The 15,373-nt window shown below is 34.1% G+C and overlaps 2 protein-coding genes across 3 annotated transcripts in view; one reads left to right on the top strand and one right to left on the bottom strand.

Annotated features, from left to right (window-relative positions):
- Window positions 1-7,685: 7,685 nt before the first annotated feature.
- Window positions 7,686-8,449, bottom strand: LOC119083618 (COA8 family protein CG14806, mitochondrial). Its single transcript, XM_037193358.1, has 3 exons — window positions 8,293-8,449; window positions 8,020-8,238; window positions 7,686-7,961 (listed from the first exon to the last, which is right to left on the bottom strand). The coding sequence occupies exons 1-3, from the start codon at window positions 8,338-8,340 to the stop codon at window positions 7,740-7,742; spliced, it is 489 nt and encodes a 162-aa protein (XP_037049253.1). The 5' UTR covers window positions 8,341-8,449; the 3' UTR covers window positions 7,686-7,739.
- A 3,437-nt stretch (window positions 8,450-11,886) lies between these two features.
- The window catches only part of LOC119083592 (transmembrane protein 132E), a 28,710-nt gene continuing 25,223 nt past the window's right edge, over window positions 11,887-15,373 (top strand). For both annotated transcript variants that reach the window (XM_037193341.1, XM_037193334.1), the window contains exon 1: window positions 11,887-11,997. In XM_037193341.1, the coding sequence (XP_037049236.1) occupies window positions 11,952-11,997 (46 nt within the window). In that variant the 5' untranslated portion in view covers window positions 11,887-11,951. The remainder of the gene's footprint in view (window positions 11,998-15,373) is intronic.

The following is a 15,373-nucleotide window of genomic DNA, read 5'->3' as shown; positions in this document are numbered from 1 at the left end:
TAATGTACGCAAACAAGTATACGATAGTAAACAGAGACGTTACAGCGATGTAATTGATCAATTTGTATTTATCATTGTTGCATCTTAAACATCCAGTATTTTTTTTGGAACGAAAAGTCTTAAAGAAAGCACCGACCAATAAGCTACTCAATTCAACAGATTGCAGTGCAGCAATACAGCGGGGAAAAATGGCATCAATTTATGGGAAAAATCTTGGCAAAATATGTTTCTATAAAGTTGTGACTTCTGAAATGAAAATAGAGATGATCACATTGAAATGTTTGGTACCTAGTATGACTTCATTAAATTTGTGCTTAACCTGTTACAGACAGCAAACATATATCACAATTATAATTATCGTGTTCTAAGTATATTTTCAACAAACTGATTAAAATCTCGTAATTTAACATATAATTTGCGGATTGTTACAACGCGATAAGGACGATCTTCTAGGTGTAACGATCACGTTAGGCGTATCCAGATTTTTCACGTATTTTACAGGATTAATCGCGTACATTGATTGAATTTTAAACACAGACATTAGTAACATGTAATAGTAGCTGACACAATCACACCCAGTAAAACTATTTTGTTTGCTTGCGGCCAAAAAACACTTCGTCCAAATTCGGTTTTTCGCATATTCTGATCGCAAGCAAACAATGGAACGCACTGTTACGCTGTGATATTTGTTGTTATCGCCTTCGGCTCGAAAAACAAACTTCTCACACGTCTCAGAAACAAATATCCCAGCAAGACAGTGATGTACTATTACATGCTATATGCTCGGCTACGCCTCGGATCAACAAATCTCATTCCCTTCATATTTATCTCCTTACTACATTTCCTCTACACGATTACTGCGTTTATAGGTTTGTTCCAAATAACTGTAAACCCGAACTTTGACAACACGAACGCCGACGATTTCATCCACAGAGATGAACATAACCTAAACGTCAACAAATTTCTTTGTAAATTTTTCGTTAAAATTTTCGTCAACCTGAAAGTTGAGGTTAAGTTGCCTTCTGTGGATGAAATTTGAGATTTCGAAATGACCTTGGAACAAACCTATACCGTCACTTAAAAATAGAGTACTTGACACTTTCAAGTAATTCTTGCTGGAGGAGTTAAGTTACCAACGTTCAGTAAAACACGAAAAAAATGATGAAAAATTGTTAATTATAATTAGTATTGAGTCTTAATTACGATCGCTTGCGTCTCAACCGTTAGATCTAAATCTTCGATTAAACCTTGGATCGAAACTTTTTTCTTCTGCTTTTTTTGTGTTCGAAGAAAACTATTCTTGTAGAAATTGATGTCCTCGACGTTGCATTGTAAATTTCTAGCCATGAATATGGCTCTATTGAGTCGAATGCAAGGCAGTCAATAATCAAATTGAAAAAGTTGTTTTTGGATTTTTGGTGGCGAGAGGTAAGACATATAAAAATTGATAAGATTAAAAAAATAGTCATTTGTGTACCTGTTTTGGACGATTGATTTTAGGCAATTTCGCGGATTGTAGGCCGAACGAAGTGAGGCTTACAAGCGAAAGTGCTTTAAATCAACCGTCCCAAACAGGTGCACATGTGAGTTTTCATGCAGAGGGCCGGAAACCCGAGAAAATTCGAAAAATTGCCCTCATTTTCGGCCCCGAAGCATGAAAAAGAATTTCCTCAAAAATATTGCGTTATCCTAATGGGGTCATGCATTAACATTACCATATTGTTGGTAGATAGTGAAGCAAATATGAAGTCAATGAGTATTATTTCAAAAAAAAAAATTGTTTAGAAAGTATTCGAGCTCCTTTCGGGACCGGCTTCTATTTGCCCTTCCGCCAATCTCCTTTCTTTCAACTAATTTTTTTCTTCACCCAAACCACTCAATGCCAAGGCTGTGAACTTTGGGGAGGTCACGAAGATATTGACGATAAAATGGCGGATTTCATACAATAATTCACCTACTCTGATGATTATGATACTCGATCGTGATGATGTGGTGAATTGTTTGTATGTGTAGAATCATCAGAGGAGGGGTGTGTTCCCGCGTATCTAATAAAATGGCGATCTGCGCGACCTTTTTAAAGTTTGCAGCCTTGCTCAAATTTTCTATTTAGTGACGCTTAAGTTTTGAAGGAAAATATATTTAATTTAAGTAAAATAACGGCGCCAACAAACCTGGTGGCGAAACTGTTTTTCCGGATATAATATAAAAAATCTTTCTAAAGTCGACGCATTATAATTTGATCGATTCTATTCATTTTTAAATAATTGTAGTTTTCGAAGAAATCATTTCGAAAACATTACAGTATAAAAGCTTACACATGCGCATTAGAGCTGTTTACTCGCGGTATACCTGCGGGTAATCCGTTCAAATGCACGTGTCTAAGCTTTTATACTGTAATATTTTCGAAATGATTTCTTCGAAAACTACAATTATTTAAAAATGAATTAAATGAGTAGAATCCATCAAATTATAATGCTCCGGCTTTAATTGAAAAACGACTTAACGTTTCTTCCGCAAAAAAACGCCATGAGTATCGAATCTGTTAATTCAATTTAGTAACTTCCACTGATAAAATCTTTTACTTTAATAGTTTTTACATACATTTTACCATAATTGGCAGCAACACCCAGAGCTCAACGTTTACTCCGATCGTCGCTGTCAACAACAGATGATGTCACCTAGAGGTTCCATTACGTCTATACTAGCGTTAATTACCACTTTCGATTTATAATAGTCCGTAACCCCTGAGTGACTAGCCTCTTTACGACCTTCATTGAGACCTCAGTTTAATCAGACTAGTATCTAGAGTATTTTTTTCTTCAAATAATATGCTTATGCGTCAGTAAAATGCACTTATGTAACTTGTTTATTACTTTCCCGTAGTACCATTATCATTCTTTAGTTTTAATTTCAAAATCACACTGCGTATTTCATTAATAAAAATCTACAATTTTACTTAGTGAACCACACACATATGTTATCTTCAAACAAATTCACAAGAAATTAGCGGAGATAAATCATAGGTCAACACATAGATGCGTTAGGTATGGGCTGAAGTAAAACGTTATTGATTATCACCTCATGCATGGCTTCATTTCAAAATTTTCTAAGATAATTTTTTGAACGCATGTTCCCTAACAACATGCAAAAAAAATGGACATTATCAGTGTACCGACAAATGCAATGCAATGCTTTTTGCTATGTACAGTCATTGCTCTTAGAAGTAATAAAATTACCAAATAAATGATAACAAGTAATTTTTTAGTATGCTCAAGTTCACATTTCGATAAACCGCTGCTCAAGATGTATTTTTTTTAATCGTAGATATTCATTATAATTCTTCATTGATGATTTGAGAAATACATTGTACGGATTTATTAACAAAAATAGGTTGTGTAGGATTTGTTAACATTAACATTGAATGTACATCAAACTTTTCCAATCATACAGCACTCTATTTGCATTCGATTATGTCTTCACGATGCATACGTGTGAAAAATTGAAGATATCTCAAAATGTTTATTTTAGTTCATTTCATTCTAAAAGCTATGGTTCAAGGTTTCCATTGGGCTATCATTGATTAAAAAAAAAAAACAGGCCTTATTTCTATTTTTAACCTTTTATTAATAGCAAGCGTATCTGTAGGGGTTACCGACTTCAAAATAATCCCAAATAATCCCTGGAAGTCGGTGACCCCTCGATCTCTGTATGAGTAGAGTTATGCAAAAACCGTCACAAAAAGACATTTTTGAAATAATTTTTTTCCGGTTTATGCACAAATCTCCTCATATATAATCACTAAATCTGATACATCTTTTGTTGAAAATATCGCAAAGGGCTTGAAACAAAATATTTCACATGTCTCTGTTTTCCCGAGGGTCTCAAGTGGCTTATTACACACCTAGGGAGAACAAGAAAATTGGTTAGGTTTGAAAAGGATGTAATAAATATTATGCACCTGTGTCCTAATGTTTATTTTGACGCGTTGGTGATTGTGATCCTAAGTCGAAGGCGTAGACAAAGCCAAACTCCCTCTCGGAGCTGATGCATAATGTTAGTCTTACCACACAGAGAAATATAAAATAAAATAATTTCTAAAATTCCTATCTTCGTTCACAAAAAAAACTCTCCACGTTTGTGGTAGCCCATAGACATAATTTCACCGTCTTGGACATCGAAATTAGTAGTGACGAATAAAACAGTACAATAACTCCTGAAATGTTGAGTGTCTGTCATTCATACGACTCATGAATCTCATCTACATTTTTTTAAGTAAAACTTTAAAAAGCCTCAACGTTTTATTATATTTAGAGGAACAATACTAAAGGGCGTAACTACTTTCTCAAACTACTCTACCGATTTTCATAAACGTAGATTTATTTCTATAAGCTCTATCTAAAAGTTTGAAAGATGACTACGGACTCCCAATATTTCTGTAGATGGTGTGGCAACATAAAAAATGTTTGCAATTTCAAAATCAGCAACACTAAAATGTTTTTAAACATTCCCTTAGTCTAAATCACCAGGTCTAAGTCATCATTTTAATGTATTTTTGAAAAAGATTTCGTCATGGCACATTAACCTACTTCGTGTTTCTTCTCGCAAAAGTGTTTTGAGACCAAAAATAAAATAAAATTGATAAATGATCTACTAATATTAGGATTTAGTTCGGTAAAGAAAAAAAAAACTGCATGGGGTGTCCTCAAAATTGGTTAAGAATTAAAATAACTCTAGTTTTCAGGGGAAAAAAAGTTTATGAAAATCGGTTGCGTAGTTCCAAAAAGAGTAGTTCAGCCGTTTAGAACTGTTGCCCTTGATGTAATCATTAAGTCTGTTACACCACCTGATTATAATATTCTTGTCGTCGTTGCCGATGCAGACTGTAAACTGTTTAACGAATATTTTTTATATATGGAAAAGGATCTGATAGAATTCGATTGACGTATGTGTTAAGTTCCTTGACGACCCTCTTCATTTTCTACTCAGTGTTAAATTACTGGTAACACAGAGAAATGGTAAAAGTTGTAATTGCAAGTGTTAAGGGGGAAGCGGAAAAGGTAAGACTAAAAGCATTGTTCAAGAAATCCACTTTGTCTCTGATTAAAAACAAAAAAAAAACATTCGACTCATAGTATGTCACTGTTTGTAAATATTTGTTTAGGCGACTGTGAGGTTTGCGGAACGAGCCGAAGGCGAGTGAAGTAATCACACGTGCTTAAACAAGCATTTTCAAGCAGTGACGTAACACATTTTTATGTTTGTGGACAGTGATGTAAAGTACACTTTGTCGTGCATAAGCATGTAAAAGTAAGTGAATGCTAGGATGATCTGTGTAAGGTGAATAAAACAAAAGCTAAAACATTCTTCTCATCTCTTTCAAATATTGTTTGCTTGATTGCCGAGAATATGAGATGTAATGTCAGCAATAGTTTTATTTACGACTAAATTAGGAACATATAGTTAGTTCTACCATGAATTTGATTTTTCATAGCATAGGAGCAGTGCTATTTTTTAATCGTTCCAAAAATACGTATTTTAACGTGGTATCTAACAATAATACTATGACTTGAAATGAATTATGTTATAACATGTGTACCCAGCGAGGGGTTCTGACTTCGATCAATTGAAGTAAAAAGGAAAATCTTAGTGTCAGAATATAAAACAACGACGGAACTAACAGCGTATTTCAAAAGTATTTCAGAAACTACAACAGACAATATTTCGTTTGACGGAATATGACACGCCATATTTATTGCAAAAAGAAATCTGACGAGGAAATTCTTATATCTACGTGGAGTCCAGTACTACGAGCAATTTCACATAAATTTGGTCATACCCTGATTTTTAGCTTAACTTTAATTTTGAGAAAATGGTCGAAATGAATTTACTTTTATTTATTTCTATTTTACGGAATTTAAAGGTTACATTTCTATAAGTACAATTTAGTCTGTTCAATTGTTTTTCGAGGACTCGGTACGATTAAATGAAAACCCGTAATTTTCTAGCATATACAATTGTTATAAGTTTCCTATGTGCAGAATAAGCACCAGCTAAATATCACCAGCTGGTGTACAAACAAAAACAGTGCATTTCTACGTTAACGTAATCTATGCGCTCACATAGGAAATTTTTAGCAATTGTAGTCTAAGTTTATGTCTAAGTCTAAGTTGTGAAATCTGCTCACGTGTTCACACTCGAAGCGAATGTAAATAAAATCAGTGATTATTAACCATCCATTCGGCCAATAACCTACAGATAAGAAATACATTTTCCTCAAACCCCCAAGCCATAGTTTTTGTACCGTGAAGTAACTTTAACATTTCATACAAAAATCAGTATTTCCATCGTTTATCCAATATTCTTAAATACAAACAAAAATGATTCACAGTGATTTACAAACTCAGGAACAAAGACGCAAATTTATTTTTTTTCATTCTCAAAATTCTTTTCTTCTGAAAAGAAACTGAAAATGCAGATATATGTACTACCTGCCCCATTGCAAATGTTCACCATTGCATATATATCAATTGGCCCCCTACGATAATGAGCCATAACATGTTATTTTGTTGGTTCATTTTTTTCATTTTCCTATGTGGAAATCCGCTTGAGGCATGAGGTAGGTAGTAAACCAGAATCCATTGGATGTTGCTCTGCACTTCTTTACTTCGATAAAAATTTTGTGACACTCGCAAACTCACTCGTGTGTTTATATCACAAAATTGTTACCCCATGTAGTGAATTACTTTCGCAGCATCCAATGTAACTTAATATTTCTAGTAAATACATCTAACTAGTACCGACATAACGGTTTAATAGTATAGGAAGTTACCAATAAAAACGTGAATTTCTTGGAAAATTCAATTTTTCTTAAGAAAACCAATGGTTTGCTCATTCATAAAGTATTCAAGTAAGACGTAAAATTATACAACTCGAATGTACGCTCTTCGTTGCTGATTAGTACATTTTCAATTTTTTTACCCCTGTTCAAATGTCGACCAATCTAAAAGACTCATTTCTTTAGGTTAATTCGAAAAATCGCGTTAGGCAATTGTCTTTAATTGCTTGTTTAATTTTCTACGTTAAAACATTTTTAATGTTGAAGTGATTGGGATTAGTCTGTTATTGTTTATTACAATCAGTTATTTGCGTGAGTGCTACAAGAGTAACTATGAAAAACTAAAATTGTTACTATCAAGAACTAAAAGCGTTATAAACATCATCAGTCTCAGGTAGCGATGGGTAGCGATTGAGGACAGACCCATATAAATTAGTGATCTATTTTTGTCCGAAATATTTTTCAAATCTTTTTGCTTACCGTGTAGCCACGATAGCTAATTTTTGTGCAAATGTGAAAAAATGTGGAAGACGACATGATCTACATTTTGGTACATTTGCACAAAAATGAACCATCATCAAATGATTGCTACTTTACCACCCCCTGTCGCTTGCATAAAGTAGCAAATACCATTACTTTGCCTTTGCCAAATACCATTACTTAGCCTTTGCTATTATAATCATTATAAGTAGAAAATGGATGTGTGCAAATGCATGCTGTCAGTAGTAAGTTGGACGAGTTTGTGATTGAGAACACTTTCCAACTTGAAATATCCATTACCCATCTTTATCGCTCCTTATACAAAGCCTCACTCCAGTGCCAATTATAGAAACAAAGAAAATACAGTGGAAACGTTATGCCAACACTTTACATATAATTTCTAATTATATAAATGGACTAGTAATTACATCCTGGTTTTGTTACGAAGTTTTCGAAAAATTTGACTAATGTTTACCTGAGCCGATAAAAGTAACAATTCCACATTTTTCATGTACCACGATACATTGTAGTAAAAATGTAAACTCCAGTTCTTGTCCAAAAAGTACTTGTAAAATTCGCTCATTTTATCAGCTGGCACCGTATCCGAACCTTTATCTTTATTTGCCGCAATGAAGGCCTCCCTTTCCTGAATAAAAAGTCAAATATTAGAAACAGTGGTTGATTTGAGAGGAAACACCACTGACATCGAAGAATCGTTTATTGTGACTCTCCCAAATTTGATGATTCCATTTTTCGATTTCGGTAGCACGGGTCCTCAGTAAACGTTCCGTATTGGTTTCATTTTCCGGGATGTGTCGTATAACCGGTCGAATATTTGATTTGATATCCGGCGGCCCAATATAGTCCTTCGTCAGTTCAGACACATTTGCTGTACCATCGAATTTTTTCGCGTTTGTTGATAACTTGTAAAAATGTCAAGTAGTAAAAGAAGCAAAATATTTAACACAAACACTTACTACTCGCTTTAATGTCCATTCACAATTCAACAAAATTTTTCTATTCATTTTAATTCAATTTCTAAATTGTCTAACTTTAAGTAAAAAGCTAAACATTCGTAAACAAAATACACTTTTCGATCCTTTCGGTGGATGGTGGTTACGTGATTGTCAAAATTGACATAGTGTGTTCGCATAGGGCCTCCATTGTGTAAGTTCGAAATCGAAATAAATTCGAAAACATACCGCGGATTTTTTGACTTTTCCGGTTCAGTTTGCTATGGGCTGTTTCACTTCGTTATAACAGTAACGCAAGTCTGTTGGTTATCTATTGCTGTCCCACAGATCAACTGTACTAACTTGACACTAAAACAATAGCGTACCACAGTTAAAACTGGGCTAAATGGGTAAAGTAAAACACTATATTCTGCAGCAATTTAATGGATTTCTACATGAGAGTTGAGCTTGATTTCCTCTTACAAAAACTTACTCCGTTCTACCTCCGTTTACCTAAACCATGACTCTTTTCTATTGTTTAACGAAGAGAAAACGAAGGGCTTTTTTGTAAGTGGAAATCAAGCCTTAGTTTGTAAAAAAAAAACATTATAACGAAGATGTTCATGTCACCTTGCTAGTAATATGCAAATATGGGCTAAAGGTACTTGCTTTGTCATTTAAATCTCTCAAATTTTTGAAACTATTAATTTGATGAGGATTTGAGTGGAATTATTGTTGAAGTTAGATCTAAAAAGTATGTGGATTTTATTTGTGGGAACTATGTTCAGATATCGAGAGGGAAAGCAGCATTAAGCAATACTTTATCTGCCTAGAAGAATAACCTCGTACATAGCTCTCTAGTGCAAAACTGTTTATCTCGATATATCTGTTGTCGTCAGATAAGGTATCGGATGAACCTCTGTTAATTTTGACAACTTGGACACCTCATAAAGTCATAATTCCAAATAAATTACGTCAACTTGAGTCAAAAGTTTGCGGATCTCTAAATTGTAGATCCTTTTACCCAATCGAACATATTCTTTTTGACTAAATTTCTCATATTTTTGTCTAGTTGTAGTTAGTACAAATAGTAGGTTACATTGGAACTGAACTGAACGAATTTTATTATTCTACAAAATACAAATAAGTCTATAATAATAACATTTCGACTATAGCAAGAGTTTAGCCTAAGAACGGCTTTTCAACTTAATTTAGTGTTAGCGTGTTAGTTATTTACATGGCGATGGTCGAGCGAGAAGGCGAAAGGAAAACTTAACAAAAACCTTTACTGATACTTGACTTAACTTAAAACTAAGACTATAACTGAAAAACTTAATTAAAACAACAGGAGGACTAACTGAGGGAAGGACGGGGGAGGAGGGAGGTTACATTGGAAGCTGCGAAAGTAATTCATTAATTTTGATAAAAGCAAACTTACAAGTTTAGGAAGTGAATCAGGATGCTCACAAAGCACACTTACAAGTTAGCGAGTATCACAAAGTTGTTGCCGAATTAATGAACTAGTACAGCGCACTTAAAGCATGAGTGGTACTCTAAATAGGTACTGAAACGGGACAGTGTATCAAACAAATTTCGGCACTGTAAAAAAAATTTGTAAACATTTTTCATCTAAAGTAGTACTCTATTTGACAGCTGTCACTCAACGCACTTTTGCTTGAAGTGCGTTGACTAGAACGCACTTTTGCTTGAAGTGCGTTGACTAGTAGCATCCAATATACCGAGGGCTGAGAAAGTTGTCGAACATATGACCAATAAAGCCTCTTATAAATAAATATCAATTCACTAGGATATGAGAACGTCCCTTGGATTCGATCCAGTAACTTCTCGATTATGAGTCGTTCTCGATGTCATACACACGAAACTTGTTTCTGTAAAATTAATTCAAGCATCCTGATTGGTGAAATAAGCAAACAAAATTGCCATTGGGAGTCGTAGAACATTAGACCAATAAAGCCTCTTATAAATAAATATCAATTCACTAGGATATGAGAACGTCCCTTGGATTCGATCCAGTAACTTCTCGATTATGAGTCGTTCTCGATGTCATACACACGAAACTTGTTTCTGTAAAATTAATTCAAGCATCCTGATTGGTGAAATAAGCAAACAGAATTGCCATTGGGAGTCGTAGAACATTAGGTCGTAGAAAAATACGTAGAGCATTCAGTTCATGATAACAAAAGAAAAGTTGCCGGCAATATTGTGGAATTGAAATTCCATAGGTTATAAAAAGAACCACAGCAACTGCTGTTTAAGTTTTTCCATCATAGGAAGCCGGTAGAGTGATTTCGAGCAAAAACGCGGCAGTCCAATTTCAATATAGTTTTTGAAGAGGCTCGACAACAAATCTTTCACACGGAACAAATTACAAAGATAGTACAGTTGACATTGCTTCTATGACAAGATCATTGAAGCAGTTTGCTTTGTGCAAATTGCGCTTCTGCATCAGTCTACAATCATTAAAAAAAAAACAGTTCCAACGAACCATCAAGATTTTCCTCTGTGTACATTAGCGATAATACCTGACGCGTGAGAATGCATGCAATTTTCAATGAATTTCGCACCTCCCCTCTTCAACATCACCGTGTTTTACAAGATCAACACCTAAGAGTTACAGCTCCATCGAAAATATCTTTGAATATCATTGAATGAATCTGCCATTTCGAAAAGGGACTGAAATATTCCATCGAACAAGTGAACAACAAACAATTTCGAAGTGGCGTTTTTTCGGTGAATGAAAACCCATATTACACTTTCTTTTCCCATAGAGCTCTCACATTTGCACCCTCTATACATGTAGTAAATATTTTGATTTTTACGAAAAATCAAGTATTTTTTCCCATTACATGCACAGAACATTACACACACACACCGTCTCTTTCACGAAAACTCAATAAAGAAAGAAACAAATCCAGCATTTTCGTTGCCCATACAACAGTAGAACAACGAACCCAACAACATATCTCAACACATTTCTGTATATCCTAAACTATCTCTTTTCAACTCAACCGAATCGCATACGGTCCGAGAAGACGGAACGTTTCACAGAAAAATATACAAGAAATCAGTCGATGAGATGAGTTGAGTTGATATCGTTCGTATTCGATAAGTGCGGGGTTTCTTACACAAAAAAAATCCATTAAAATGGATAAAATTCCCAAGCCATTTTAACTAAAAACCAAATTTTATTTAAGAAATTCAAAACTAAATTGCAACAAAATTGTCAGTGTTATCAAGTCGTAATAGTTTTAGTTTGTGTGACATATACGCGAGGAGAAAAATTGGTTATTTCGTATACAAAGAGGAATAAAATAAAAATTTATATTATGACATAAAGTGATGGCCCCTTTTAACATGGGCCTGGCTAAGAAGAAAAAATCGGATTTCGAACGCCGTAGTTGTAATAGTCAAAAGTTCGTCGGTGTATAAAAAGGATATAGGGTACGGACCCCAGTATTCGGCATAGTTTAGAATATCGGCCACAACAATGGGTTTCATTGGGTTTCATTGTTCTAAACAATAGATGGCCGATATTCTAAACTATGCCGAATACTGGGGTCCGTACCCTACACACATTTTGATTGAGAAATTTGTTAGTGAAAAATTCATTTTTTGGATACAAATTAAGGATAAGACGAAGCTCAGCGAACAGAATTTACACAATGATTTGGAAAATTTTTGTGAATTTATTATTTACTGGTATGTATGGTATGTCCTTTTTTTGTGTGATAGATTTTAGCAGTGTTCCCTTCGCTGTGTGTTGTACTACCATAATATATATTACTTATATGTGTGAGATATTTTGTATACTTATGTGTATGGATTTATGGTGAATCTTGTAGAGAAAACATTTTTCTTTTTCTTTTCCATCCACCGCTCTAAATACGTACATATTTATATACATGGATATGTGCATTGTATCTCCTAATATCAATATCAATATAGCATATAGTTTACACATTTAAATAAAATAAAAATGTTCTGCTGGTTCAATTTAGGAAACATTTCGATTTTTCTTTGGTCTTTTTCCTTTTTGATTCGACGAACAAATTTATTCGGAGAATATTTAACTCTGTCAACAGTTCTGTGGAAAAGTTCGGGACGTTGGCACCGACGAAATTTTATCTCTTTTTAGTCAAACAAATTTTTATCTTAATGCATGTAATAAATAAGTTTCATTCATTCGGAGCGAATAATCCCTTTAATCAGACCAATGCACTCTGTTCTTCAATTTTCTGTATATGAATTCGTGAATTATAATTTTTGTATGGCAAGTTGTTTATTTTCTTTTTCATTCAGCAAACGAAACGAAGAAGAAGAAAAAACATCCATTACACAGCGACTTGCTGCTGTTTTCAGTTTTCTTTTGATTTTACCGAAAAACTGAAATTAAAACAAATGAATGTTTTGTGCTCTTAACATCAAAGTCTTAAGTCTTATGTGGATCTAAATTGCTCCCCGAACAATTTGTAAAAACGGAGCAAAAAATGAACGGATAACGCCTTGAAAAAATAAAGCACAACAAAACATTATGCTCGTCTCGTAGTATGGTTTGTTGTGTTAAGGCAAAATTTAATTTCGTGCAGACATTTTGACTATCAAATATTATCACACCAAATTTTGGGGCTTCTCATCAATTTGTTTCAATCGTAATTTTTCACGTGGAACACACACACTCACTCACACATAGCCACACTTCATTTTCGTGGAATATTTATTATTTTCTCATCTCAAATCATAATTATTTACTTTACTGTTTACTGAGAACAGCATTGTAGAAGCTTGTAATGTAAATGCAAACCGAGGCAAACCGCATTTGATTTTTATGTCGAAAGTTTCTGGCTATAAAATAAGCACAGAACATATTATTGAAAATGTCACACTCGAGCTTGTAGATCGAAAATTGTAAATGAAAATGTTTTACACATTTTTTATCAGCAAGTTCGTTGGAGGGCAGTCTAGTCGAGACCTGTTTAGCTGCGAATTATTTTCATTTGATTCGGTGTCTTTCCATGCGAATGTCCCGACGACAGTAAGATTATCGTTTCACTTAATCTTCCCGGCACGAAATGCTCGGGTAGAGATTATTGTACGATTTGCGTTGTATTATACGAGTTGTGGATTATAAAAATGATTTAGTAATACCGTTTTTGGCATGAAATTCGTTTATAGAAATGAAAATCTGACTGGTGTGAATGACTTTTAACCTGTTTCAAACGGCTCCTTTCATATCATCATACATTTTGTCAGAAGCTCAAAAGTGAGAACTCTCTCAATTTTTCAAAGAAGCACCTTTGACTAGAAAGTGCATCCATCTAAAATGACAAAAGAACACACAGTTACCTGCCATCAGGATCCACTGTTCAGATTATGCTAACTATAAATTTAATCCTACAAAAAGCTGGTATAGGCTAGTTGCACAAAGCTTCTCCATTCTGTTTTGTTCTTATTGGTTTACATTCTTCTCCATTCGGTATTATATCATCTTCTACTCCCACGGCTCTGTTATTAAATCTTTTTTAATGCGTCCTTTGTTATATTGTACATTTTCTTTGCTCCGTTTTTTGTACCGAAAAGCGAAGGTCATCATCTTAATCAGCTCATGGTTGTCTAAAAAAAAAACTCTCCCAATTCAGACCTTGAGCTACTAACACGGCAGATATTGGCATTTTATTTTGCGACATATTGGAACGACGATTTAGAAAATTTTTAAGATATCGTTGACGTACCGGCATCCATTGATTTTCTACATTTGTGCTAGTAGTTAAAGAGATTAATAACTATAAAGTAGTAGATTACATGGTATGCTGCGAAAGTAATTCATTACATGAGTTAAAAGCAATATCAAAAGTGTGCTTTTTGTGGAACAAACTTCGGTATCTTTTCGTTAAGTGTATATCTGAGCTGAAGACAAGGCATATTATACAATAACTATTACAGAAAAGACAGTTACCATCGAAAAGACACGATGCTTAAAGCTTGTTGGTATAAAAACACATTTCTGAGTTTTGCCTTTATCACAACACTGCTTCCGAATGAATTAAATATACGCAGCCACGTCCATTGTATCCTGGTTTTTTCCCTGCGTTAGTTGATTACCACAAAAGAATTCACGTAAGTTGAGCCAAAAGTATTCTCCATGAAATGGATCATTTTCGCAGAGGGCAAACTATTATTTAATGTTCAACTTTCTCATGAGACAGGCAGTAAATATTTATATTATAATGTCACGTTGTTTCCATTGTTCGCTTAAGTCATCGTGTCAAAATATGGAGACTTTAAATCCCGTATACTGAATTGAATTCACATCAAATCAGTGAATGAATTGTCACACAATTCAAAGTACAAGTCAAAGCCCAAGAGACTTGAACGAAACATTAAACAAAAACCTTCTCTTCGACTTTTATTTTATTTTAACTCGAATGTGTACTGATATAATAGGGAAAAGTCTATCAAAGAAAATATAAAAAAAAACCAAAATTGAATGACATCCGTGCAAGAGAACTAAACTAAAACCCATCAGTAACACATAACACAATTAGCGATGCAAAGTTTAGTTGGCCTTTTTGAATTTTAAATTACAAGCGAATTGTAATTGAATTTTCTACTCATTAGTTGTATGTCAGTTCGTAAATATTCTTGCTCTGAAAAAGCGTGGATGACGCCACTAGCGAAAATCACCCAGTTGACAATAAATTTCAGATCATGAGGTTTTCGATCTTTTGTGATTTTCATTTTCACTTGGGAATCTGGTATAGCTATGCGTAAATTCATATATCCTCATTTAACTATGGTGTCACACATCATTTTTAACAAAAATGGTTTCCGAGCTTATCATGGGAGTAAAAAAAAACAAGTCACATTTTCGACCCAATGATCCAACTCAATTCATTCCACATTATATAGCTAATTTGCGTCTTTTCGAAATATTTTCACCAAATGAAAACCGATTTCAGTAAACTTTTTTTTCCTTGAAAGCTGTTGACCAGATTCGTTTAAGCCACATATTAGGTAATTGGCCGAAAATCTCGGGGAGATGCCACCATAAAATTTATGCTTGTTTTTAGAAATTTTTTGAAAATTA

This window comes from Bradysia coprophila, chromosome X (genome assembly GCF_014529535.1).
Source record: "Bradysia coprophila strain Holo2 chromosome X, BU_Bcop_v1, whole genome shotgun sequence".
Taxonomy (NCBI): Eukaryota; Metazoa; Arthropoda; class Insecta; order Diptera; family Sciaridae; genus Bradysia; species Bradysia coprophila.
This window is presented reverse-complemented; position numbering and strand designations above follow the sequence as displayed.